At 54.2% G+C, this 26,988-nt stretch overlaps 1 protein-coding gene across 1 annotated transcript in view; it reads left to right on the top strand.

The window, feature by feature from the left end:
* Positions 1-18,929, top strand: part of Ankrd11 (ankyrin repeat domain 11) — a gene marked incomplete at its 5' end in the record, with an annotated part of 112,383 nt that extends 93,454 nt beyond the window's left edge. The window contains 7 exon segments of the mRNA XM_005411033.2: positions 685-827; positions 2,347-2,494; positions 2,794-9,272; positions 11,517-11,615; positions 11,686-11,829; positions 13,316-13,408; positions 17,939-18,929. Of these exon segments, the coding sequence (XP_005411090.1) occupies positions 685-827; positions 2,347-2,494; positions 2,794-9,272; positions 11,517-11,615; positions 11,686-11,829; positions 13,316-13,408; positions 17,939-18,124 (7,292 nt within the window). The 3' untranslated portion in view covers positions 18,125-18,929.
* Between the last annotated feature and the right edge of the window lie 8,059 nt (positions 18,930-26,988).

Below are 26,988 nucleotides of genomic sequence, written 5' to 3'. Positions count from 1 at the left end.
TAGTTCAGAGCATAAGAAGGCTCTAGTTCTTTCTCCAGTCTCTCCACACACCCTCAGCCCTATGTTATTCTAAACGGGGCTTTGCCGAAGCACTGACAACTTCTTGCAGGGACCTCACTGCCTGGCCCTGTACTCCAGCTTCCCAGGCCTGAACCTAGCGTGTCTAAAAGCCGCGCAATCTGCAAAGGGGTTCTCAGGTAGAGCAGAGTGGTACACACTTGCAATCCCAGTCACTCGGGAGGCTGCGGCAGGAAGATTGCATGTTCAGACCAGGATGGGCAAGTTAGTGAGGCTTTAATTAAAAAATAAAAAGGGCTAGGGGTGCAGCTGAGTGATAGAGCACTTGCCTGGCACCTATGAGGTCCTGGGGTTTCCCTGTTGTGAGTGTAAGGCCTCTGCCATGCATGGATTGGCTGGTGAGCTGGGTGAGGCAGGGTTGCAGGCATGGGCTTCTTGCACTTGGAGGGTGGTTGGTGCAGGTTGTTGGCCTGCAGGCATTGGTTGTGTAGACACGCCACCACAGCAGGGGTCACGCAGCACAGGCCTTGTCTGCACTCCAGCACTGCCGGGGATGCCCCTCGGTGTGAGGCGCCACCCTTGCCCCCAGTCTTTGTCATGGAGCTCATCCTCAGGAGTGAGGCTCTCAAGGACTAAGTAACGTATGTCCTAAGTGTCTGTTTCCAGGCTGGACGGCGCTGCATGAGGCGTGTAACCGGGGCTACTATGATGTCGCCAAGCAACTGCTGGCCGCAGGTGCGGAGGTGAACACCAAGGGCCTGGATGATGATACGCCCTTGCACGATGCTGCCAACAACGGCCACTACAAGGTTGGCATCTCCACACCCCAAGCCTGGTCTGCCCTCTGGCCAGGACCATCCCGCACCTTTGTGTTTCTCTGTCCTGGTAGGCTTCCACGAAAATCTAGTATTGAGGAGTGCTTGTCTCCCTTTCCTCGAGGGCCCTGCCAACCACTTGTGCTCCCAGCTTTCACCTGAGTGGCACCTGGACGACCTCCACTATAACACATCAAGGTCCCCCTTCGGCCATGGGCGTCTGGCTTGACTTAGCAGGGAAATGATTGTGCCCAAGAGGAAGGGCAGCTGCACACATACTGCCAGGTCCCTGTTACTGTCCCTGTCTGGCCTTGAAGGAGGCACAGGCAGCACACAACATGGCACGTTCGTGCTCAGCCCCCTGAGGGAGGGCTGCCTCCAGTTCAGAAGCAGAGACACACAGGCCACACCCTCCATCTCGTACTGCTGAAGAGCAGGACATGGCATCACGGTCCCTTTGAGCAGCCACAGGCCAAGCAGTCTGCATGGTGAGGATGCCCTCTGCCCACTCAGAGCACCCTCCACGGCTTCCCCCATGTTGGGAAGGTGTCCGAGACCTGACAGCACAGCAGGGAGCAGGGCTCGCTTGTGGCCCCTCGGAGTGGGAGGATTTCTGAGACCACTAGACAGATGGCTGAAACGCCAGGTACATACTTGGTAGGGTTATTCTGTGTTTAGGGAAGGTCATGGACGTAATGGTTTGGTTTTGTTTGCTCTTTAAAGGGCCTTGAGGCCTGAGAGGGCATGGCCTGCATAGCTAGCCTTAGGAATGGCCACAGACCTGGGAGGCTGTGACCTCACAGCAAGGAGCAGGGACCTTGGTCCTACCACAGGAGGAGCCACGTTTCACTCACAGCCACAGGATGAGGGAAGCGGGTCCTGGTCAACAATAAGGAATCCTTTAGAATCAGAGGACTAGGATGGGACTATGTCATAGCAGCAGAGATGCAGACACGCACAACTGTGTGCTGGTGACCAGTCAGCATGGTTCTGTGAGGGAAGCAGAAGAGGGGCCCATTCGCAGGAGGCCCCCTCTCAGGTGGGATTGGAGTCGAGGAGACTTTGTATTTACATTTGTGTAGCAAGTTGCTGTCCTGGGCATGTGAAACACAAGTTACTGACTATAAGCAATTGAACAGAGCTACGGAAATGTCACCTGGGTGTTTGGGACTCCTGTAGTGTAAAATTAAGCAAGGAAGAGATCGCCGTCTTTTCTGATGTAAATGAAAATAAATAAACCAGCTTACAGAAACTTGGTCTTTGTTTGCTCTATTCTGTACCCTGCTGTCCCCCAATAAAAGCTCCCCCTAAGCTTCCAGAATCTGCACAGCCACTCACAGGATCCACACTGCACAGGGCTTTGTGAGAACACTCCTGGGCTGCACAAGGAGAGGCAGAGTGCCCCAGCAGCGGGCTCGGCCTGCTCCCACCTTGGTCCTGGGCTGCCGTCTGTATGGGAAGGCAGAGTGATTGTACTCCTCAGCTCCCTGATGTGGCCCTCAATGTCTTGTAGGTGGTGAAGCTGTTGTTACGGTATGGAGGGAACCCTCAGCAGAGCAACCGGAAAGGCGAGACCCCGTTGAAAGTGGCCAGTTCCCCCACCATGGTGAACCTGCTGTTAGGCAAGGGCACTTACACATCCAGTGAGGAGAGCTCCACTGGTAAGTGGTGTGCGGTGGGTGTTTTCTCCACAGCTGCATGGCAGCCCTACGGCTCCACAGGGTCTGCAGCTTTTTTGGGGGGGCCTGGCACTGTCAGGGACTTGGCCCCATCTTTGCTAGGCCTCTCTGGACTCCTTCCACCTGAAGTTGGCCTCAGATGGCACCAGGTCAAGAGGAGCGCTTCTCCAGAAGCAGTGGCTGCCAGCCCGTCTGCCTGAGGACCCACAGCTGCAGAGGTCCCTGCCCCTTCTGGGGGAGCATTCTGCACCCACCTGACCTCTTCCTTCCTGTCCCAACAGAGAGTTCTGAGGAGGAGGACGCCCCATCATTCGCGCCGTCTAGCTCAGTCGATGGCAATAACACGGACTCTGAGTTTGAGAAAGGCCTGAAGCTCAAGGCCAAGAATCCAGAGCCGCAGAAGACTGCTGCCCCTGTCAAGGACGAGTATGAGTTTGATGAGGATGATGAGCAGGACAGGGTCCCTCCGGTGGACGACAAGCACTTGCTGAAGAAGGATTACAGGAAAGAGACAAAGTCCAACAGTTTCATTTCAATACCCAAAATGGAAGTGAAGAGTTACAGTAAGAACAACGCAATTGCACCAAAGAAAGCAGCCCATCGCATCCTGTCAGACACTTCCGATGAGGAGGACACCAGCCTCACCGTCGGCACCGGAGAGAAGCTGCGGCTGTCTGCACACTCCATGCTGCCCAGCAGCAAGGTACGGGAGCCAACCAACTCCAGGCAGCAAAAAGAAAAAAGCAAAGTAAAGAAAAAGCGAAAGAAAGAAGCAAAAAGCAAAGAAGTCCGGTTTGGGAAGAGGAGCGACAAATTCTGCTCCTCTGAGTCAGAGAGCGAGTCCTCAGAGAGCGAGGAGGACGATGGGGACTCTGTGGGGAGCACGGGCTGCCTCAAGGGGTCCCCGCTGGTGCTGAAGGACCCCTCCCTGTTCAGCTCGCTGTCCGCCTCCTCCACCTCCTCCCATGGCAGCACTGCGGCCCCAAAGCATGGCGCCAACCACAGTGACCAGCACACAAAGCACTGGCGCACGGACAACTGGAAAGCCATCTCCTCTCCGGCCTGGTCCGAGGTCAGCTCCCTGTCAGACTCCTCACGCACGGGACTGACGAGTGAGTCTGACTGCCCTTCCGAAGGCTCCAGTGTGGAGTCTCTGAAGCCTGCCCGGAGGAAGCAGGAGCTCCGTAAGAGGGGCAGTCTGCCGAGTGGCCCACCAGAGAAAAGGGGCGCCTGCCACCCCAGTACAGATGGTGCCGTCCCCAAGCTGGACAAGGAGGGAAAAGTTGTTAAAAAACACAAGACGAAACACAAACACAAAAACAAGGAGAAGGGGCAATGTTCGGTGAGCCAGGAAATTAAACTGAAAAGCTTTACATATGAGTACGAGGACTCCAAGCAAAAGTCAGATAAGGCCGTCCTCTTAGACAGTGACATTTCCACAGAAAATAAGCTGAAAGTGCTGAAGCATGACCGAGACCATTTTAAGAAAGAAGAGAAACTCAGCAAGCTAAAGTCAGAAGACAAAGAGTGGATCTTCAAAGAAGAGATGCTCAAGGTCTCAAAAGATGAGAAGTTGCTGAAGAGGGCCAAAGATATCGGCAGGTCTTTCCGGGAAGAGAAAGACCGTTCCAGCAAAGCAGAGAGGGAGAAGACCATGAAGGAAAAGTCCCCCAAAGAGGAAAAGCTGAGGCTGTACAAAGAGGAGCGGAAAAAAAAGTCCAAAGACCGGCCCTCAAAGCTAGAGAAGAAGAACGACGGGAAAGAGGACAGGACTTGCAAGGAGAAGGAGAAGCTCAGAAAGGAAAAGGGCTACAGGGATGACTCTGCATTTGACGAGTACTGCAGCAAAGCCCAGTTTCTAGAGAACGAGGACACCAAGTTCAGCCTTTCTGATGATCAGCAGGAGAGGTGGTTTTCGGACCTGTCTGATTCCTCCTTTGATTTCAAAGGGGAGGACAGCTGGGACTCCCCGGTGACAGACTACAGGGACATCAAGAGTGACTCTGTGGCCAAGCTCATCTTAGAGACAGTGAAGGAGGACAGTAAGGAGAAGAAGCGAGACAGCAGAGCCCGGGAGAAGCGGGACTTTAGAGATTCCTTCTTCCGCAAGAAAGACAGGGACTATCTGGACAAGAACTCTGAGAAGAGAAGAGACCAGATGGAGAAGCATAAAGGCATCTCCAGCTACCTCTCTGAGAAAGACAAGCGGAGGAGGGAGTGTGTTGAGGCCGCGCGGGAGCGGAGGGACGGCCTGGACGGCTCCCGGGAGCGCAAGGACGCCCGCCTCCGGCCCGAAGAGGCACATCGCGAGGACTTGAAGGACTGTGGCTGTGAGAGTGCTTTCAGGGAGAAGCCAGACTGTGACCTGGCTAAGGGCCTGGAGCCTTGGGAACGCCACCATGTCGCCCGGGAGAAGGAGAGGAAGGAGAAGATGCGGGCGGAAAAATACAAAGACAAGTCTCTGGACAGGGACAAGAGCGAGAAATCACTCCTTGAGAAATGTCAGAAAGACAAAGAATTTGACAAATGTTTCAAAGAAAAGAAAGATGGCAAGGAGAAGCATAAAGAGGCCCACAGCAAAGACAGAAAAGCACCTCTTGACCAAGCGAGAGAAAAGAAGGAGAAGATGTTCCCTGGACTTCTTTCGGAAGACTTCTCCGAAAAGAAAGACGACAAGAAAGGGAAGGAGAAGAGCTGGTACATTGCAGACATATTCACAGACGAAAGTGAGGATGAGAAGGACGACTACATGGCCAGCGGGTTCAAGGTCGGGGAAGCTGGGGACACACAGAGAGGGGATGGCCTCCAGGACAAGGAAGATGGGCGCGAGCCTCATCTCTCAGAGAGACACCGGAAGTCCTCCTCCGACCGGCAGCACTTAGAGAAGCCCAGAGATAAAGAGCCCAAAGAAAAGAAGAAGGACCGAGCTGCCCCTGAAGGCGGGCGGGACAAAAAAGACAAGATCTTTGAGAAGCATCGAGAGAAAAAAGACAGAGAGTGTGCAGAGAGATACAAGGACAGGAAAGACAGGACTTCCGTCGACTCCGCCCAAGAAAAAAAGAGCAAACAGAAGCTCCCTGAGAAGGTGGAGAAGAAGCACTCCACTGAGGACAAGACCAAGAGTAAGCACAAGGAGAAACCGGAGAAGGAGCACTCCAAAGAGAGAAAGGGCTCACGGGGTGCCGAGGCGGAGAAGAGCCTGCTGGAGAAGCTGGAGGAGGAGGCACTGCACGAGTACCGGGAGGACTCCAATGACAAAGTCAGCGAGGTCTCGTCAGACAGCTTCACAGACCGTGGCCAGGAGCCCGGCCTGAGCACCCTGCTGGAGGTGTCCTTCTCGGAGCCGCCTGACGACAAAGCCAGAGAGAGCTGCCTGGCAGAGAAGCTGAGGGAGAAGGAGCGGCATAGGCACTCTTCATCCTCCTCTAAGAAGAGCCACGACCGGGAGAGAGCCAAGAAGGAGAAGGCCGAGAAGAAGGAGAAAGGCGAGGACTACAAGGACGGGGGCGGCAGGAAGGACTCCAGCCAGTACGAGAAGGACTTCCTGGAGGCAGAGGCCTATGGGGCCACCTACACCGTGAAGGCGGACATTGACGATGAGTTGGATAAGACCATTGAAATATTTTCCTCTGAAAAGAAAGAAAGAAATGATCCTGAGAGAGAACCTTCCAAGAAAATAGAGAAGGAACTAAAGCCTTACGGATCTAGCACCATCAGCACCCTGAAGGAGAAGAAGAAGCGAGAGAAGCACCGGGAGAAGTGGAGAGAGGAGAAGGAGAAACACCGGGAGAAGCACACAGATGGCTTCCTCAAACACCACAAGGATGAGCCAAAGCCCGCAGCCAAAGACAAGGACAACCCTCCCAACTCCTTCAAGGAGAAGTCCAGGGACGAGAGCCTGAAACTCAGCGAGGCCAAGCTGAAAGAGAAGTTCAAGGAGAACACAGAGAGAGAAAAGGTCGACTCAGTGAAGATCAGCAATGGGAATGACAAGCTACCACTGGCCAGAGACCTGGGAAAGAAGGACACCCGGCCCCGTGAGAAGCTCCTGGGAGACGGTGACCTGATGATGACGAGCTTTGAGAGGATGCTGTCCCAGAAGGACCTGGAGATCGAGGAGCGCCACAAGCGTCACAAGGAGCGTATGAAGCAGATGGAGAAGATGAGACACAGGTCTGGGGACCCCAAGCTCAAAGACAAGACAAAGCCCGTGGACGATGGGCGAAAGAAGAGCCTGGACGTTCCTCCTAAGAAACCCCTGGGGCCAGAGCCTCCCTTGAAGGAGAAGAAGCTCAAGGACTCCACTCCCATGCCACCCACCACAGAGAGCAAGCCAGGGCCCGGGGCAGAGTGCAAAGACTGGTTGGCAGGGCCACCCTTCAAGGAGGTCTTGCCTGCCTCGCCCCGGCCTGAGCAGAGCAGGCCCACTGGGGTGCCCACTCCTACCTCGGTGGTGTCGTGCCCCAGCTACGAGGAGGTGATGCACACGCCCAGGACACCGTCCTGCAGCGCCGACGACTACCCTGACCTGGTGTTTGACTGTGCAGACTCCCAGCACTCAATGCCCGTCTCTGCCACATCCGCCAGCGCCTGCTCACCGCCGTTTTTTGACAGGTTCTCTGTGGCCTCCAGCGGCGTTTCTGAAAACTCGGGCCAGACACCCACAAGGCCTATCTCCACCAACCTCTACCGCTCTATCTCTGTGGACATCAGGAGGACCCCCGAGGAGGAGTTCAGTGTTGGGGACAAGCTGTTCAGGCAGCAGAGTGTCCCTGCGGCCTCCAGCTTCGACTCCCCTGTGCAGCACTTGCTGGAAGACAAGGCTCCACTCCCATCGGTCCCCACGGAGAAGTTTGCCTGCCTGTCCCCAGGGTACTACTCCCCAGACTACGGCATCCCCTCACCCAAGGTGGATTCTCTGCACTGCCCCCCTGCCTCTACCGTTAGCACCACGCCCTCCCCTGAGGGCATCTTCTCTGGTTTACCAGCAAAAGCCTCTTCTCCCAGAGGTGAGCTGTTAGCCCCAGCTGTAGAGGGAGCCCTTCCCCCGGACCTGGGCCTCCCTCTGGATGCCACAGAGGACCAGCAGGCCACAGCTGCCATCATCCCCCCCGAGCCCAGCTACTTGGAGCCCTTGGATGAGGGCCCCTTCAGCACTGTCATTACTGAGGAGCCTGTGGAGTGGGCGCACCCCGCTGCTGAGCAGGCTCTTTCTTCCTCCTTGGTCACTGGTGCCTCCGAAAACCCCGTCAGCTGGCCTGTGGGTGCCGACCTCCTGCTGAAGTCCCCTCAGAGGTTCCCAGAGTCCCCAAAACATTACTGCCCTGCGGACGCCCTCCACACTGCCACCCCAGGGCCCTTTAGCACCGCAGAGCCCCCGTACCCTGTCTCTCCTGTCTCCTACCCTCTGCCAGCTGCTGAGCCAGGCCTGGAAGAAGTCAAAGATGATGGGGTAGGAGCCCTCCCTGTCGCCCCCGAAGGAGCCACACCTTATACCGCCCCTGCCAGGCTTGAGTCCTTCTTCGGCAGCTGCAAGCCACTCCCAGACACGCCCCTTGACCAGGCACCGGAGCCCACGTGTGTCTCCACGGTGGCTCAGGTGGAGGCCCTCGGGGCCCTAGAGAGCAGCTTCCTGGACAGTGGTCACAGCCTGGCTGCCCTTGGCCAAGTGGAGCCTGTGCCCTGGCATGACGCCTTCACCAGTGCCGAGGATGACCTGGACCTGGGGCCCTTCTCACTGCCGGACCTCCCTCTCCAGCCCAAGGATGCCCCAGATGTTGAAACTGACCCTACAGAAGAGAGCCCTGTTCCTCCAGGAGAGGCCGTCCCTGTTACCCCTGGGGTCAGTAGCAGTGGGGATGGCTCTGTGGCTGTGGCCGAGGATCAGCCAGCACCACCTACCGAGCAGACCACACCCCGACTTCCCGCCGAGCTTGAGCCCTCAGAGGAGCCAAAGCTGGATGTAGTTCTGGAAGCCACTGTAGAAGCAGAAGCGGTGGAGGAACAGAGCCCTGAGGGTCTGGACTCCAGCTCAGCGCCTGTGCCTGGCCCCCCAGAACAGCGTCCCCTGGAGGGTGGAGACGAGATCGAGGCTGAAGACCCCTCAGCTGCTCCCAACTGGGCCCCTGATGGCCCTACCCAGGATGCCCCTCCACAGGCCCAGGATGGTTCAGAGGCCACCCCTGCTGCCACCCCAGCTGAGGGCCCTCCCGGCAGTGTGCAGCCAGAAGCTGCAGAGCCAGAGCCTCGACCCGCAGCTGAAGCCCCCAAGGCTCCCCGGGTGGAGGAAGTCCCTCAGCGCATGACCAGGAACCGGGCCCAGATGCTGGCCAGTCAGAGCAAGCAGGGCACGCCACCTGCAGAGAAGGAGCCCACGCCTACACCAGCCTCCCGTGCCAAGGCCCGTGTCCCCGAGGAGGAAGATGCCCAGGCTCAACATCCACGCAAGCGCCGCTTCCAGCGCTCCAGTCAGCAGCTGCAGCAGCAGCTGCACACGTCCACACAGCAGACGCGGGAGGTCATCCAACAGACCCTGGCTGCCATCGTGGACGCCATCAAGCTGGACGACATCGAACCTTACCACAGCGACAGGTCCAATCCGTACTTCGAGTACCTTCAGATCAGAAAGAAGATCGAAGAGAAGCGCAAGATCCTCTGCTACATCACACCACAGGCACCTCAGTGCTATGCTGAGTACGTCACCTACACGGGGTCCTACCTCCTAGACGGCAAGCCACTCAGCAAGCTCCACATCCCTGTGGTGAGTGCCATCCCCTCGCGTCGGTGGACAAGAGAACACTCTGAGTGACAAATGCAGAACCCTGGAGCCCTGGCATTCTGCTGTCATTGGTCAGGGTCACACCTGCATGCTCGCCAGGCAGCGCGTCCCTTGGTGCCACACACCTGGCCCCTTGGGACTGTTTCTGGGACTACTCCCCTGAGGGCCCCTGCATACTACCCCCTCTCTTACCAGACTCCCCTTGTGGCAAAGGGCTACAGCAGGCTTGCTCCCCACCTCCAGCTTCACCAGGGCCAGCATGGTCTGCCCGCATTCCTGAGTCTCTCCTTCTGCCTCCCTCCTTGGGCTTTTAGGGGGATAGCCATTGCCCTCCACCCAGCCTGGCGATGCTGCTGTGGGTCTCCATTCCCTTCTGACCAACATCACATTCCCCACCAGCAGGCCCTGCTTAGCCCTCTCCCACAGGCAGCTTCCTCCTTGCCCCCGGCAGAGGGAGAGTTCTCCTTCCCTCAGCTCACGTGTGACTCAGCCCTAAAGGGAAGCAAAGCTTCTTGGCAGGCCTTCAGTCCTGTTGCCCAGCAGTTTGCCTAGTAGAACAGGCTGTTCCACCTGGCAGCCTGGGCCCTCTGCCTGCTGGCTACATGGTAGAGAGTGTGGGTGAAGAGGGCGGTGCTACAGCATCTGCTCTGCCTCCTGCCCCCTGTCCCTTCTGAGGGGTGTTCTGGGCTTGTACCTCCCTAAGCAGGTAGTGCAGCTCCACGACACCCTACCCACAAGAGGGTGGGCTTTTCCCATGGGCCCCATGGGAAGTCCCAGAGTGTGCCCAGCTTGAGCCCAGCAGGTGGTCCATGTGCTTGACCAGTGCACTTACAACCTGGCTAAGACTTCTATTCTGGAAGACTGTCTGTACTTCCTGTTGCTTTCTCTTATCTAAAGTCTCATTGTCAAAATAGAGAAGACAATCACTGAACCCTTAGCACATAGCTAGCCCTTGCGAGTGTGCTCATGTCACACACAGGTGAAACGGGCAGGACCAGGCTGGTGCATCGGGCCCCCGAGCCACTGCCAGCCTCCTGGGCAGGCTGGAGAGCACAGGAGCTTCACAACGTTTTCTCCTGGGCTGTGGTGGCACCAGGCCCCATGCTTTCTCTCCTGCAGGGCTGGTGGAAGGTGGGATGCACCTGCACCAAGTCCTTCACCCAGAGACCTCCCTAGCCTGGGAGGTCACACTTCCTCAGGGAGCATAATGCTGGGGACACACAGCACCACTGCTGCCACCACGGCTGGGGTGGATGGGTTTTGCAGACTGGACGTGTTGCCAGAGCTTTCATTTTGAACTGGGTTTAGAGTAACCGAAGTGTTCAAAGTACAGAGCCAGCAGTTTAGTTTGTAGGGGCTCCCAGGGCCCATAGGTGGCAGGGCAGGTTGAGAGTCCGTTATGGGCAGGGTCTGTAGTGGGCACTCCCTTCCCGGGGTGCCTCGGGGCATTGCACCACGGGGGCTGAGGCTCACACTGTTGTTCAGAATCCCAGTCTCACCACATGGGGTCCTGGGCACATCAGGTCAGATGGTGGTTCCTGGAAACTGACAGGCAGCTCTGAGGGAAATGACTGCAGCTCGCCAGATCTTGGGGAAGACACTCCGAGTCCCGTATACGACTGCCCCCCTCCCCAGTGCCTCCAACCCGTGCCCTGCAAAGGCAGCATCCATGGGGGGTCCACTGTGCTTCTCTGCACACTGACTCGTCGAGCTCTACCTTCAGCAGGAGCCGCCCCTCCAGCTGCTCTGTTGCTGTTTAGGGTACAGGCTGCCCGCGGTTGGCCCTGCCATCACCTCATGGGTCCTTCAGGGCAGTTGCAGACCTGGTACATCTCCCTGCCGCCTCCCCAACCTGTGATGTTCCTGCTCACCTGAGAGCGACCTCCCACCACTGGAGTGTGGTGGTGCCATTATCCAGCCCCAGAGGTCCTGTGGGTCGTGGCAGGCTGTCGCCCTCCCTGCATCAGGTTGCTGGCCCAGGTGCTGGCTGTGTGCCCTTCGGGTGCATGAGCCTGCAGTGGCCCACTGGGCTGTTGCCGTGGTGCAGGTACCCTGCTTTGGCAGGCAGGTCTCCTCTCCTGGACAAGGGGCCACAAACAGGTACTCTGTTCCCTCCTGCTCCCTTCACACCACCATCTTGGAGCCTGGGAACAAAGTGTGTCCCTGGAGACTCCTGGGGTAGGTGCACCCCATAGCCCTGCTGACCCCTCTCCTCTTGGCCTGCAGATTGCACCCCCACCCTCTCTGGCGGAGCCCCTGAAGGAGCTTTTCAAGCAGCAGGAGGCTGTTCGGGGAAAGCTGCGTCTGCAGCACAGCATTGAGCGGGTAAGACAAGGCCCGGGCACAAGGAGCCTGGCACTGCGTACCCACCCTCACCCTGTGCCTCTGCCCCCAGGAGAAGCTCATCGTGTCCTGTGAGCAGGAGATCTTGCGGGTCCACTGCCGGGCAGCCCGGACCATTGCCAACCAGGCAGTACCCTTCAGCGCCTGCACGATGCTGCTGGACTCTGAGGTCTACAACATGCCTCTGGAAAGCCAGGTGGGTGGCCTTCTCAGGGACACTCACTCATCTTCACCCAGGACCTCCCTCCTAAGAAGAGCCAGAGGCCTCACATACCAGGCAGTGCAGCAGGAAGCAGCCACCCACGCACACATCCGCATCCCTGCGTACCCTGTGCCCGGAGCCGTGACAGCCGGCTCAGCACTGCTGTGCACAACACACTGCATCCCTGAGGGTCGTCTGTCTGCCTGTAGCCACAGAAAGGGCCAGAGTAGTGGAGGTTAAGGGTGGGCCATGTGCACACCGAGAGAAGCACAGCTGCCCTTCCTTCGCCTCACAGGGAAGGTGCAACTACGTTTTCTATTTAAATTTCCTGAGGAGCAGTGGGGCTGGCACACTAGTGGCCCTGGGCAGCAGGTGGCAGCAGCTACAAGGCCTGTGGCTTCTGGGCAGGGGATCACATGATCTAGGTGGACTGAGGTTTCTCCCCTGTGGGAAGGAACCAGGGTAGGTCTGTGGCAGGGTAGAGCCACAAGACCCAGACACCTGAGGCTGCAGTCCATGCAACGTGCCCAGCAGGCCGTGCCTGCGTGTGCGCCTTGTGCCAGGGATGTCTGGCCTCAGGAGCTCTTCCAGGACCTCTTGGCACGCCCATATCTGCAGCTCTGCATGGTGTGGCTCTGGTCGTCTTCTGTTCTCTGAGCCTTGGGGTTGTGGGGTTTGCTGTAAAGACCTCTACCCTAAAGGACTGGACACTTGCCTGTCTCACATTCTATACCTGACGGCAGGTTTTCAGTAAAGCAAAGCATTTGTCACCAGATGTTATTTTAAGGGTTAGCTGTTGGGAAGTTTTGCTTTTTCCATCCAAGAGAAAGAAAATCACGAGTTGTCAGTAATTTCCTGGATTGCCTTTGAAGGTCAGTGACGAGAGCATCTCAGGCCAAAGCCTCTTCTGTAAGCACTCTGGGGTTGGCCTGGGCACTGCACCCCCTGAGGTCAAGGCTCAGGGTTCACGCTCTGCCAGGGGTGTGTCAGGGTGACCCCCAGCTCGAGAGCCCTCGGTAGCCAGTTTTCAGCTCTGAGCTCCGCATGTTCCAGGAGACTCCGTGCAGCCCAGCCCCCGTCTCCACCCAGGCTGGCTCAGTGAGGACAAGATTGCTTAAGGAAATGGGCATTGTAGGCTGAGGGCAGCCAGGGCAGCTGATCTTCGGTCTCTCACACACCCTTTTCAAAGAACAGTAGTTATTTTCAGTTTGCGAAAAGGGAAGGGATTGAAATTGCCATTAGGAGCCAGTGGGAGCCTGCAGACAAGGAGACGGGGCTCCTGGGCATTGCTCAGCCATCCCTGTGCCAGGAGCAGCCTCCTGATGTGGGTGGTGGAGGGGAGGGCCTTCCCCTCAGCCTTGGGGTTACACTCAATGGCTCCTGGGGTGACATCCTGGCTTCTGTACTCCCCGGAGAGGACAGTGTGCTGCTTTCCTCTGCCTGGCCCCATGCCTCGTCAGTCTCGTGGCTCTTTACACAGGGGGACGAGAACAAATCGGTGCGAGATCGCTTCAATGCCCGCCAGTTCATCTCCTGGCTGCAGGACGTAGACGACAAATACGACCGCATGAAGGTGAGAGATGTGTGCTTTCCGGGACCCAGGGACCCCACCCCGTCCCTGTTGCCTCCTTGCAGTGCCTTCCCTGGTGTGCAGCTCCTGTCGCCAGTTGAACAGGACCTGGGCCCTCCTCAGAGGTCACAGCAAGCCGCGCTGTTCTTCATGGACGTGCTGCCAGGGCGGCGGGGGAGGAGGGGAGGACAGCAGGAAAGCAGCCGCTCCACTCGCAGCTGCCGGGGCTGCGTACCTGGATGCCTGCAAGATCTGAGACACTGAAAGCACTGGCTGGCCAGGTACAAGGACACAGCGTGTCTCTCCTCTTACACAGTCACCCTGTGCCTGCTGTTCCTCCCCTCGAGAGGGGGGCGGCCAGAGTCCAGGTCCCACCCGAGCTCCACAGCTGCCAGCTAAACAAAGCTGCCGGCGGTTAGCACACACGCTGCGCACGTGCTGGTGTGGCCCTGAAGATGCAAGAGGAGTACCCAGGCGTCTGTGGAGGGGCAGCTCCCCTCGGGCCTCCCCAGGCACCTGTCCCAAGTGAAAGACCCAGGGAAGACTACCAGATGAGCAAGCTTCGTTAAAGAGCACGTTAAATGATGCTTTTATACATTTAAAGGCCCTGTACAGTATCGCATTATGTGAAAGGGACGCTTAGAAATAAGAAAAAGGGGCCGGTGTGGTGGCGCACGCCTGTCATCCCAGCACTCAGGAGGCTGAGGCAGGATCGTTGTGAGTTCGAGACCAGCCTGGGCTACAAAGTGAGCTCAAGGCCAGCCTGAACTGCATAGTGAGACCCTGTCTCAGAAAGACGAAAAAAAAAAAGAAGGAAGAAAGAAAGAAAAAAGGTAGACCCCAAAAAAGTATACAAAGGGTCGTTCTAGGACAAAAGAAATAAATGGTCAAATCTCTTTTTTAAATTTTTATATTTTATTAGCCCGTGTTGCATACCTGAGATTACACTCCGCACGGGGCGCTGGTGCGTGCACAAGACACAGTTTAATTTTTTCATGTCCCTCCCTCCTCTTCCTCCCCTCCTTCCATCTCTTGGTCTCCTCTTTTGCAAAACACCAGTCTTCCTGTTTCTTATTATCCATCTTTTATTTTGCTCTGTATTTGTACTTTGGGTTTCTCATGTGAAAGAAACCATGCAATATTTAAGCTTACGTGTCAGATTTATTTCACTTAACATTGTGGTCTTAAGCTGCATCCATTTTCCTACAGATGATGCATATTTATCCTTCTTTATGGCAGAGTAGTGCTCCTTTGTGTGTAGTACCACACTTTTTTTATCTATTTATCTGTCGATGGACATACAATACAGTCTGTTCCCAAGAATTAGTTACAATGAATTTTTTGCTATGTACATGGTTATACACGTATCACTGTAACAGGATATGTTGACTCTTCAGGGAAGGTACCTGGAGAGGGAATAGCTGGGTTGAATGGAATTTTATTTTGTAGTTTTTTGAGGCATCTACATACTGATTTCCATAGTGATTGTACTAACCTGTGTTCCCAGCCGCAGCCTAACCTCGCCAGCATTTATTACTTGATTCCTTGATGATGGCCATTCTTTCTGGAGTAAGACAGAATCTCAGTGTTGTTTTCATCTGCGTTTCCATAATGGCTGGCGGAGCTGAGCATTTCTCACACATTTACTGGCTATTTGTCTTCTGAGCAGGGTCTGTTCATTTCAGTGGCCCATTTTTTGTTTTTTGTTTTTTGTTTGTTTTTTTTTTTTGGTTTTTCTCCGGTACCGGGAACCGGACTCACGACCTTGTGCTTGCCAGGCAAGCGCTTTGCCTCTGAGCTAAATCCCCAGCCCCCAGTGATCCATTTTTTGACGGGGTCTTTTATTGTGTCAGGGTATCTAATGAGCTCCTTATATGTTCTAGATCTTAGTCCAGAGGGACAGCTGGCAGGGCTTTCCTCTTCTCTAGGTGGTCTCTTCAGGAGCTTGTCCAATCTGTTGGTTCTGGCGCTGTGTCTTGTGCCACTAGGGTTCTGTTCGGGAAGTCTTCTCCACACCTGTGTCTTCAAGAGTTTTACCTGCTTTACCTTCCTGTGGGTAAAAGTATTGCTGTGTTAACCTTGAGACTTTAATCCACTTTGATTTTGTTTGGTGCATGGTGAAATGTCAGAGTCTAGATTTAATCTTCAGCATGTGGAAAGCCAGTGAACCAGCTCTGTTACTAAAGAGGCCATCTTCCTCCAGTGGATCTTTGTGGCCCCTTTGTCAAAAGCTGGTGGCTGAACGTGTTTGGGGTTGTTTCTGTGTACTCTGTCCTGTTGCGTTAACCCACATGTCTGCTTTTGTGCCAGGACCACACCTTTTTTCTCCCTGCACCCTCGTAGTATAATTTACAGTCCAGGATTGTGACGCCTCCTGCTTTGCTCTTGTTGCCATGATTGCTTTTTGTTATTCTGGGTCTCTTCCAGTTTCATATGACTTTTAGGCTTGTTTTCTCTAGTTCTGTGCAGAATGCAGTTGGTACATTGGGATTGCCTTAAATCTGTCTTACCAATTTTGGAAGTATCACTATTTGATTATATTAGTTCTGCCTACCCAAGAACATGGGGTGTCTTTCCATTTCCTGAGATCTTCTTTGGCCTTTTTCAGAGTAAAGTGGGTCCTAGACTGAAGAGTATTTGCATTGGAACTTTCATAAGTGTACTGTAAGACTCCTTGTTGTCTTGCAGATGAACCCACCTTAGGAAAAGTTCTGCCAGAATGGAACTTGTTCATAAGTCAGGGAGTTACTACACTATGATTTTTTTCGATGGCTTTCACTTCCTTGGCTAGGTTACTTCCTAAGTATTTAATTTTTCTTGATGCTATTGGGTTTTGTTTTGTTTTTGTATTTTGTGAGACAGGGTCTCACTTTGTAATGCAGGCTGGCCTCAAACTCTTGGCTATCCTCTTGCCTCAGCCTCCTAAGTGCTGGAATTACAGGCATGCGCCACCAAGCCTGCCTCTTGATGCTATTGTGAATAGTGTTGTTTTCCTAGTTTCTCTTTTGGTGAGTTCATTTTTGGTGTATGGTAATGCTATTGATTCTTCGCATGTTGATTTTGTATCCTGCTACATTACTGAATTTGGTTATTCTAGAAGTCTGGGTGGAATTTTTTGGGCTTTCTATGTAGATGATAATGTCAGCTGCAAGTGATACTTTAACTTCGTCCCTTCTTATATGTAACCTTTTTATTTCTCTTAATGAGGTGCTTTGTTTTTGTTTTGGAGACAGGGTCTTGCCGTTCAGGCTGGCCTTGAGCTCAGTTTGTCACCCAGACGAGTCTTGAACTCACAACAATCCTCCTGCCTCAGTCTCCCAAGTGCTGGGATTATAGATGTGCACCACCATGCCCAGCTGAGCATGTTAAAATAATGAGTTTATACATTTAAAAAGCCATGTACGATATTGCATTATGTGAAAAGAACGCTTAGAAACTAGTAAGTCTTGCCTCATCGCTCTGGTCAGTGTTCCGAGCGACAGTAGTATATAGTCCTGGACATCCTGGTCTCCTTCCTGATTCTAGAGGAAAGCTATCAGGTTTCCCCCATTTAACATGATGGTGGCAGGAGCTTTATCATAGTTTTTATCAGATTTTTCTTCAGAGTTTTTATCATAAATAGATGTTGGATTTTGTCAAAGGCTTTTTCTGCATCTGTTGTGGAGATCGTGTGATTTTTGTCCTTCCTTCCCGCTTGTGTGTGAATTGCATGTGCTGGGCCATTGTGTCCCTTGGTCATGGGGTGTGATCTTCTTGATTTGTTGCATTCTGTGTGCCAGTATCTTGTTCAGGGTTTTTGGTGTCTGTGTTCATTAAAGAGATTGGAAAATGGCCAAGTGCTGATGAAAACATGTTGAGTGTGGTGATTAGCTTCAGAACCAGCAATTATTACGAAGTCCCATTTGAAGGACTGGTGCTGGCTAGAGTGGCAGTGATTGGCCTACATGATGGAAGAAATGTCAGTGGAACCTTGTTCAGCAAACTGACTTCACCTTCCAGCCCAGCACTTTCTTCTTAGTAACTGAAAACAGAGATGGGCGCACAGATGTTCACCAGGAAACCCAGCAGCTGGAGTCAGGAGGCTGCCCTTCCTGAGCTCAGAGGCTCGGGCGCAGGCACCACGTGGCGGGACTGTGCCTGCGTGAGGCTGCCCCTCCGTGCTCAGCATGCCCCCCCCACCTGTGTGCACGCCTAGGTGGTGGCACTTCTCCTGGCAATAAAGAGAGAGCAACACACCACTGAGAATAGCAGCAGTGAGAGCACAGTGCTGTCAGATCCTAGTCAGACGCCAGGGCGGCACTGCAGAGCCCTGTGGGGCCAGGCCTCCTGCTCCGCCATGTGACAGGTGGGCCATGGGCCCAACACAGCCCCCAGCCGTCCAGGCCACAGACAGGCAGCTGTGGGCTCCAGAGGGCCTGGCCGCACCAGGGTGGGTGAGTGGAGGAGTTGGGCCAGCCAGCTGCAGCCTGCCGGCCCCAGGAAGCAGGGTGGGCCAGGCCTAGGTCACCCTCCTCACCCCCTTCTGTCCCACAGACGTGTCTCCTGATGCGGCAGCAGCACGAGGCGGCGGCCCTCAATGCCGTGCAGAGGATGGAGTGGCAGCTGAAGGCACAGGAGCTAGACCCTGCCGGACACAAGACCCTGTGTGTGAATGAGGTGCCCTCCTTCTATGTGCCCATGGTTGACGTTAACGACGATTTTGTGCTGCTGCCAGCGTGACACCCACAGGAAGGCCGTAGGACCGGCGAGGGCCACTCAGCCGCCAGTGCTGCCCATGAGTCCCAGCAGTGAAGGAGGGAGGACCGCACCGCCAGGTGGGAGGAGGAGAGACTGCACCTGGCCCATGCCTCCCCTTCCAGACTGGCCGGATGCTAGGGAGGCGGAGCCCGTCTCTTTACCAGCTGCTGTGGGATCCCCAGGCCGGGCTACAGAGCCCTGCCCCCTGGCAGGAGGAGGAGAACGCGGTGCGAGGGGACGGCAGCTCTGTCTTGGAGAACAGCGCCCAGGAGGAGCCGCAGGACAGAGCGCTTCAGATTCCTCGTTCATTCTGATCACCTGCAGGACGTGAACCAAGGCGTCACCCCTCAGCAGTGATCTCCAGGTCAGAGGCAGGATTGCGCCACCTTGGCCCGTCCTCAGGGCCGATGGGGATGCCGGGACCCTGGTGTGGTGAGGGCCCGGCTGCCACCTGCCTGGCCACAGAGGGATGCAGCCAGGACTCTCCAGCAGTGTTTTTAATGGAGTCAAATCCACGTGGTTTGTATATTTTTTCCTTTAATCTTGGGCATTTTGTTTCTCTTTCTGAGAACGTAACTTGAAACACTACAGAGCCAATAACCCTATACAGAGTGTATCCGCGGACGCTGTACAGTTTTATACACCTTCACAATGTACTTTGCTGCCTTCTAGATAATTTATTTTGCAACACATTACTGCACAGTTGTAAATAACTTATGTACTGTAACATCACCTTCAGTTATGTGTAAAGAAATAAATAAATTAATTAAAATGCTCTTTGTATATAGACGCACAGCTCAGTGGCCAGCACCTCCCTCTCAGGAGGCTCTAACCCTGTCTTTGTTTGGTTTTGTTTTGTTTTTCTTCTGGTACCAGAAATCAAACTCACGACCTTGCGCTTGCCAGGCAGGTGTCTAACCCTATCTTAACCATTTTTTTCCTTCCAACTTGTTACCTTTTAATTTTGGAACAAATGATACTTTTCCTTCCAAAAACCATAACCTCTCTCCATAAGGCTGGAATGGTGCTTCCTTGGATACCCAAGGACAGTGAGGCCAGTCCCCATGCTGGTGGTGTGCTGCAAGCCCGGAGGCCAGGGCTGCCCGCCCACCATCCAGGAGCACAGGGCCCCAGCCCCGGGGGTCCCCAGGTGGCCGCAGGGGAGCAGCAGGGTGGGGCCCTTCCCAGTGCTCAGCCCCAGGAGGAGCCTGCCACAGGCTGGCATTGACCCTCACTGCTTCTCTTGCTTATCTTTGGAGAGGAGGGGTTTCAGAGACGGCCCCTTGGGAAAGCAGGTCCAAGGCTCCCTCCCAGCCCCTTGCTGGCCAGGGCTGCCCCTCCTCCAGCACAGGGCACCGACGCTCATTCTGGCCCTGCAGCCCTTCGGTTCAGCCCAACGGCGGGGTGGGAGCCTATACCTCTCCTGTGTCCTTTTCTAAACCTCAGTTGTAGTTTTTCCCTGAGCTACAGAACTGCATCCCAAACGCTGCTTTTAAGCCCAGTTTCTTCTTTTAAAATTGCCTGGGTGGGCGTGGAGGCACGGGCTGTAATCCCAGCACTCGGGAGGCTGAGGCAGGAGGAGCGTTGAGAGTTCAAGGCCAGCCTGGGCTACAAAGTGAGCTCAAGGCCAGCTTGAACTGTATAGCAAGACGCTATCTCAAAAAGAAAAAAAAAAACAAACATTGCCTGAATTTTTCAACACCAGAGGAGGGTTCCTGGGCCCAGCTGCATAGGGCCCGTGATGGCAAAAGTTATAGCCTTCTGACCCGTGTGTGTGGTCCCACATAGCTCTGCACTGGCCTGCTACACTAGACAGATGACAGCACCACTGCCGCTGGACACGTGTGCACATAGACCCAGAACACATGCCCTGAGCCTACTCACACAGGCTGTGAGGACACCGAGGTGCCAGACCTGCTGCTGTCCTGTCTGCTGGCCTCGCCCTAGGACTTGAGGCCTTCAGAGGCTCAGCGCCTCACCAGTGTCACAGCCCCCATGAGGCACAGAGGCAGGAGACAGCAGAAGGGTGACACATGGCCCTTGGGGAAGCCACTGGGGACCTCTGCTCTAGTGGAGGCCTTGGCTCAGCAAGGATGAGTGTCTCCCAGCTGCAGAGAACCTGAAGGAGGCAGAGTGCTTTCAAGAAAAGCTGGATGCTGAAGGTGGGATGGCAGAGAACTTTCCGGATCCAGTTCAGTGGTGTGTCCATCCAGGATTTCTGTCCAGGTGGTGACAGGCCTGGGCGAGGGCTGTGACCTTTCAGCCAGAGGACCCAGCAGGGAGACCAGACCTGTGCAGGCTGAGACACACCTGTGTCACCACCTGGCACCAGAGCAGCCACAGGCACGGCTGGGGAGGCTGGAGAGCCAGATGAAACACAGACGGGGGGGGGGTGTCAGGAGGAGGTTGCAGCCCAGCGCCACAGGGTTTCCAGCCCCAGGTGCTGTCACTGGGGCAGAGCCACCTGCCGGCCCCACAAGGTGGGACAGCGCCTGTCTGAGCTGCTGACCCTGCAAGGAGCACATGCAGGGCCCAGCCGCGCCAGTCATGGGTGGCGCCTGCAGCATGTGAAGAGGAGGAGCCTCAGCCGCTGCAGAGCTGCACTGCTGTGCCCTGACCTGGGCCTGTGACCACACAGGAAGTAGATGTACTCATGTTCCTTTGTGTTACATTTCGGTTATCAAAGCCCTGTTCCTATTGTTTAGAAAAGTGGGAGACGTTTTCCATTTTTTCAGAAAGATTCACACCTTAATGCAGTCTCCAACTTAGAGTGACAGCCAGTGTGTACCTGTTCAAGTCCCCAAAACAGAGAAACAGGATGTAAATAACAAATTCAAAGTAGCCCTAGTTGAGACAATGATTCTGCCACAGATAAAACCTCTGAGGAGCTACTGTGGAGCACATTATTTATTAGGAAATGGAGGACTTGAGAACAGCGGAGTGCAGAGCTCCAGAAACTCCCCTACCCATCCAGGCCACAGGAGGTGATCGCCTTGGCCGCCTCCGTGCAAGATGACCAGTGAGGCCCAGGCCAACAGGTGGCTGCATCTCCACCCTCTGCTGTCCACCCTGGCACCTGGAGAACCAGGTGCTGCCTGCGTGGCAGCCACCATCAGACCTTGCAGCTCCCGGGAAAGGGCTTTCCCATGGCAATGGCCAGGGATGGCCAGCAGCAACTGCTGGACATCAGGGCTTCCAGCCCAAGGTGCCAGTCAGGAGGCGAATCAAGATGCAGCAGGCAGCTCGGGACAAGACGCCTCCATGGACCACAGCACCCTCCCGGGAAACTGTGCCCGGGAGGTAATGAGATGCTCTAGCTTGCTCCTTGGGCCCAGCAAAAGGCTGGATGCCAGCGGAGCCTCGAGGCTGTGCCAGGAGCAGAGAGACGGCCGCAGGGCAGGGCCTCTAAGTGAGCTATTCAGCCTGCGCCCAGCGCCAGGCCACCTGTTGCCTGCCAGAGGGAAGGCAAACGCGGCTCATGAGCCCAGGAGAACCCTGCCAGCAGCAGCGATGAGCCCAGCCCTGCTGGCCTCCGTATGTGGTGCTCGTGTGTCGCTCTGAGCCAGAACCAAACGAGCAGAACTGTGGGGACCTGCAAGCCGGGACAGGCCCCAGCAGGCGCAGCACCAAGGCAGCACAGGTGTGAGCTCACCAGGTGTGACTCAAAGCCGGCTGCTACCACGCCTGTCTGTGGGACTCGGTGGTCTCTCGGTGGTCTCTCGGTGGTCTCTCGGTGGTCTCTTGGTGGTCCCCGGGAGAAAACAGCGAGAAGATTTAGAAAATAAAGAAAAGAGAGGATAGCTGGGGTCAGGTGGAGTTACCTCTTGCCTGATGAGCAGGAGGGCTTCCCCAAAACAGTAGAGCGTTTATTTATACCCTGGAGAGGTTGGTTAATTTTTGTCTCGCTGCCCAGCAACCAGTTAACAAGTTAAAAGGCTGTTTACTCCAAGGGGCCCAGCAACCAGTTAACAAGTTAAAAGGCTGTTTACTCCAAGGGGGCCAGCAACCAGTTAACAAGTTAAAAGGCTGTTTACTCCAAGGGGCTTGTTACTCCGAGGAGCTCCTGTGTTCTCAGCTGGCTTCATCCTGCACATGTAATCATTTTCCAGCTTCAGGGGCTTCCAACACCTGTCTGCAGAATTAAATGACAAGCTGAGCATGGTGGAGCATGCCTATTAGTGCAGCTACTCAGGTGGCTGAGGCAGGAAGATCTAGCCTGGGCAACCTAGCAGGAGTGTGTCTCAAAAATGTAAAAAACAAACAGTCTGGGTGTGGTGGTGCATACCTGTAATCCCAGCCTTTGGGAGGCTGAGGCAGGAGGGTCTCTGTGAGTTCAAGGCCAACCTGGGCTACATGGTTGTAGTCTCTGTGAGTTCAAGGCCAACCTGGGCTACAAAGGCAGCCTGAACTACGTAGCAAGACCCCCGTCTCCAAAAAACAAAATAACAACAAAAGGCCCTAGGGTTGTAGTTCACATGTACAATGTGAGAGGCCTGGGTTCAATCCCCAGCACCAAAAGAAAACCACTCTTCTTTAAACTGACAACATGAAAGTAGTGTCTCACCACATGGAATAACGAGAAGTGATTTTAAAGAACAAAATGACAAATTTGTTGTGTAAAATAATGAGCTTGAGTTGGTAGAAGAATCAGCAAACTAAAAGTTAATTTCTAACCATCGGATTTGAAGACCAAAAGGACAGACCAGGAGAAGGAGCAGAGCCCCAGGGTGCTGGTGGGGCCTGGGAAGCGGGGGCACAGACAGGATTTGAAGTAATTATGGTCAAAAGTTGCCCAAATTTAATGAAAAACATTAAGCTCTACCAGTGTGACCAAGGAAATGAAAGCTTTCTACAACAAAAATGACAGTACCCTGAGAAAGGAGGTTGAAGAGGACATCAGAACGTGGACAGACATCCCCTGTTCGTGCACAGGCAGAACCAGTATTGTCAAAGCAGCCATATGGTAAAACCTTGGTTTCGAGTATCATTCTTTCTGGAAACATGCTTATAATCCAGAGTACTTGTGTAACAAAGCAAATTTCCCCATAAGAAATAACAGAGCCGGGCGTGGTGGCACACACCTGTTCCCAGTAGTTGGGAGGCTGAGGCAGGAGGATCATTGCGAGTTTGAGACCAGCCTGGGCTACAAAGTGAGCTCAAGGCCAGCCTGAACTGCATAGTGAGACCCTGTCTCAAAGAGACAAAAAAAGAAAGAATGGAAATGCAGATGATTGGTTCCCATCCCAAAAATACTCATAAAAAGGGTTACAATAGTGTGATATGATACAAAATATAAAGAAAAATAGATTCACCTGCACTGGCCTCTGAACACCTTCAAGGCTGGTGTGTGGGAGACAACGGAGAGGAGGGTCACTGTGTGGGACGACTGTCACTGTCACTCGTGAATCGCTGCTCTCCATCGGCTCAATGGGGGTCTTCCTTCCCGTGCAGCCCTAACGAGGGACCAGCCCACTGTCACTTGCTTTAGCCTCCTTTTGAGAGTTTTGCAGAAATGTGACTGTCGTTAAACAATTCAACAGTTGCACTGCTACAGCCTTATTTGGATAGTGCTTTTCTGCAAAACTGCAGTTCCCCACGTCTCCCTAACCTCATTCCATAACAGAAGGTGCCTCCAGCCAGTGTACTTCAGTTTCTTAGTTGCCCAGGTAACAGTTCCAGTTCCAGTTGCTTCTGTCTCCTAGAAATGGCTGGTCACTGCGATGCACACTGCATAAACCAACATCCAGCTGACAAGCCCTTCTGCCTCCGTACTTCCTGCCTGCTTATCCCGTGTAAGCCCTGGACCACCAGAAATTGGGGTCTGATACTTTGGAAGTGATCCTGATCAGTGCCTATTGATGTAAATAAATCTGCCTCCAAATCCTGGGTGTCTTCTCGGTGTTTCTGCTTGCCATTGCATCTAGTGTGCTGCCAGGGAGACTGACTGTGCTGACCTCTTTGGTCACTGGTCATGGTCCTCATGGAGCAAGGACCTCTCCAGGTCCAAACGGGAAGGTGAGCACTGGGATTTCTTGAGTCTCCTTGGAGGACAGGAGGAGGATTCCTTGGTCGAGCGGCTCACATCGGACCCCAAAGGGAGGAGGATGCAATTTGTCAGTCCTGCTCAGTTGGAGCAGAAGAGCTTGGTTAACCCTTGTTAGTTAGGGTGGGTTGGAATGTTGAACCTCCGAGTGCTGCTGAGTGACTGTGTGAGTGGACCGGACGGTGTAAGCAATAGGCTGCTCCGTCCGTGCACCGAGCCTGGGAAGCCCTGGTCTCTGTGGGTGACTGGGCCTCACCTGCGGTTCCATGGCGACGGACGCATGGCGCAGCGGAGGCCCTGCCCCTCCTTAGCTAAGCTGCCCCTCAGTCCCCGAGAAGGGTGTGGCCAGGCAGGTATCGGAATGGTCTCTCTGAGGGGCACCCACCCTTTATCTGTTGCACCATCGTTCAAGGGTACACAACACACATGTAGGGAAATAGAATGGGAGGTAATTAGTTAAAACCCACAGTCCCTGACCGAAGGAAAAAGGGCTTTTACAGAGTTAAAAATGACACCCAGTTACTCCCTGCATCACAAAGAAAAAAAGGAAAAAGACACTCATTCTTCCTGAGAATCCCAGGTCCCAGCAGCCGTCACAGCTGCTGCCAACACCCACAGCTTCACTCCTCACTCCTGACCCATCTCCTTCCAGCCAGCTGAACTGGTTCCAGCCAGCCATTGCCTGCACTCACCCACAGGGGTCCTCCCTCCAGAGCCTTCTGCTTACACACCTGTGCTGGTCAGATGGTGTCATCTAACACCCACGCGAGGTGACTGTCAGCAATGCCTTCTGAGTTCCACATTTTGACTGAGGAAAAATTGGATTGTCCACCCTGACAAAGGAGTGGTGCCCTGTGGGGCCTGAATAGATAGGACAGACTGAGCTCTATCAAATTGGGCCCCCACAAGCCCATGGTCTTTGCAAAAATCAGGGGCAAAGCGGTGACTTTCCTGGTTAGACAATAGAACCGAACTCTCTACCTTCAAATGTTCCCTCTGTCAAAAAGCTACCATCACTGGGGCAACCGGGATTTGCATCTTGCCTCTTCTGCCAGCCTGGGAGGACATCTTTGCCCCAAGCCAGTCAGCCTCCCTCTCTTTTAGCCCTGCACTTGCAACTCTGACCGTCCCTGAGACAAATGATGCCTACGCCTGCCCGAGACAGATAACTGCAGTCCCAATATCCTAAAAACTCTCCTCCCAGAGATACAAACTAAAGACTCGCCTTCAGACCAGGCACCTCACTGCCACCCATTGTTGTCAGATGTCACGGGAAACACAAACAGGCCTCCAGCCACACATCAGCCTGACACACTGTTAATCACGGCGGGCAAGATCTCCCTGCCACCAACAACACAGCCATCACCTCGCATCTGCAGTTTCTCCCAGGTGCCCCTTCAACTGGGAGAGTCCTGAGATAAAGGCCAGCTCATGTGGACTCAATTGCCTAAGGGGTTAAAAACTGTCCCACCTTGGCCCCGTACCTGTGTCATCAAAACAAACCAACAAGACCATCTGAGCCAGACAGCTTTATCCTGTTCTGCGTGAGGACCCCAAGTCTGACCTGCCTCCTTACATTCATCAGCCCCAAGCTGCTCAGCTAGCTGCGATGCTACCCCAGATCTGTCTCCTGCACCACAGCCTCTTTCTCCACTGCCAGCAACTCCTTCTGAGTCTGTTTAATACTGAAGAACGCTGCTGTATTTTACATGGGAACCAAGCCTGGCTAAAGTCAAAAGTCCCTGCCGCTGTCGATGGGCCTGACACTTGGGTGAACACAGCCCTCCCCTGAGCTTGTCCAAACTGGGACTGTAATGTGACAGAAGGCCATAAAGCCTTAGATCAGTACCACACTACTATCCTGGGAGACTGCAAAGAGGTTTTTGGCAATACGCCAATAAACATGTCTAAAGTTACTGAAGTTACCCACTTGAGCCCCCACTGAGAAGAAATTTTGCCAAATCAGATCCTGTGAGATGGATGGACACTTTATCAAACATGAATTCCTGTACATGTTTGAGTGCCCTACACCTCTCCTGGGACATGACTGGCCTCCCTCACACTTGGGTCCAGTGTCCTGGACTTGATATTGACCCTGACTGTATCCCAGGAAGAAGAATAACACCTACATCACCCTGAAATGCCTGATAATCATAACCCTGAAAGTTTGAGAGACTCGTTTCCAGAAGTATGGACAAAGGACTCACCCCTGGGTCTTTCTAGCAATTATGCCCCTTTGGTGACTGAATGCCAACTCGGCTGCATCAAACAGTACAGCTCTCCTGCCTGTCAAGCCGGTTCATCTCTGAGCTGCCAGTGCCACCATGATTGCCCTCCGTATACGTTGCCTCAGTCTTCTGCCACCCGCAGCCTGCTGGTACACCTGCCTGGACCTAAGAATGCCTTCTTCTACTTTCAGTTTGCTCCTGCTAGCCAGATCCTCTTCACCTTTAAATAGAAAGACCCCAGTTCTGGACTGAAAAGTCAACTGACCTGGACTCAACATCCCAGAGTTCCAAAAAATTGTTTGCTCTTTTCAGGGAAGATTCCGCTTACCCTAGTCCTTGCTTCCCTGCCCTCTGCTAGCTAGTTTGTTTGTTTTTTGCCTTAAAGTGTATGGTTGCTCCCAAGAAAATAGAACAATCAGTCAAACACTTGAGACACCAGACATGGTGGTGCACACCTGTAATCCCAGCACTCAGGAAGCTGAGGCAGGAGGATTGTTGTGAGTTTGAGGCCAACCTGGGCTACAAAGGGAGCTCAAGGCCAGCCTGAACTGCATAGCGAGAGCCTGTCTCAAAAA

This window comes from Chinchilla lanigera, unplaced genomic scaffold, assembly GCF_000276665.1.
Source record: "Chinchilla lanigera isolate Chin_1 unplaced genomic scaffold, ChiLan1.0 scaffold00140, whole genome shotgun sequence".
In the NCBI taxonomy this organism is placed as follows: Eukaryota; Metazoa; Chordata; class Mammalia; order Rodentia; family Chinchillidae; genus Chinchilla; species Chinchilla lanigera.
This window is presented reverse-complemented; position numbering and strand designations above follow the sequence as displayed.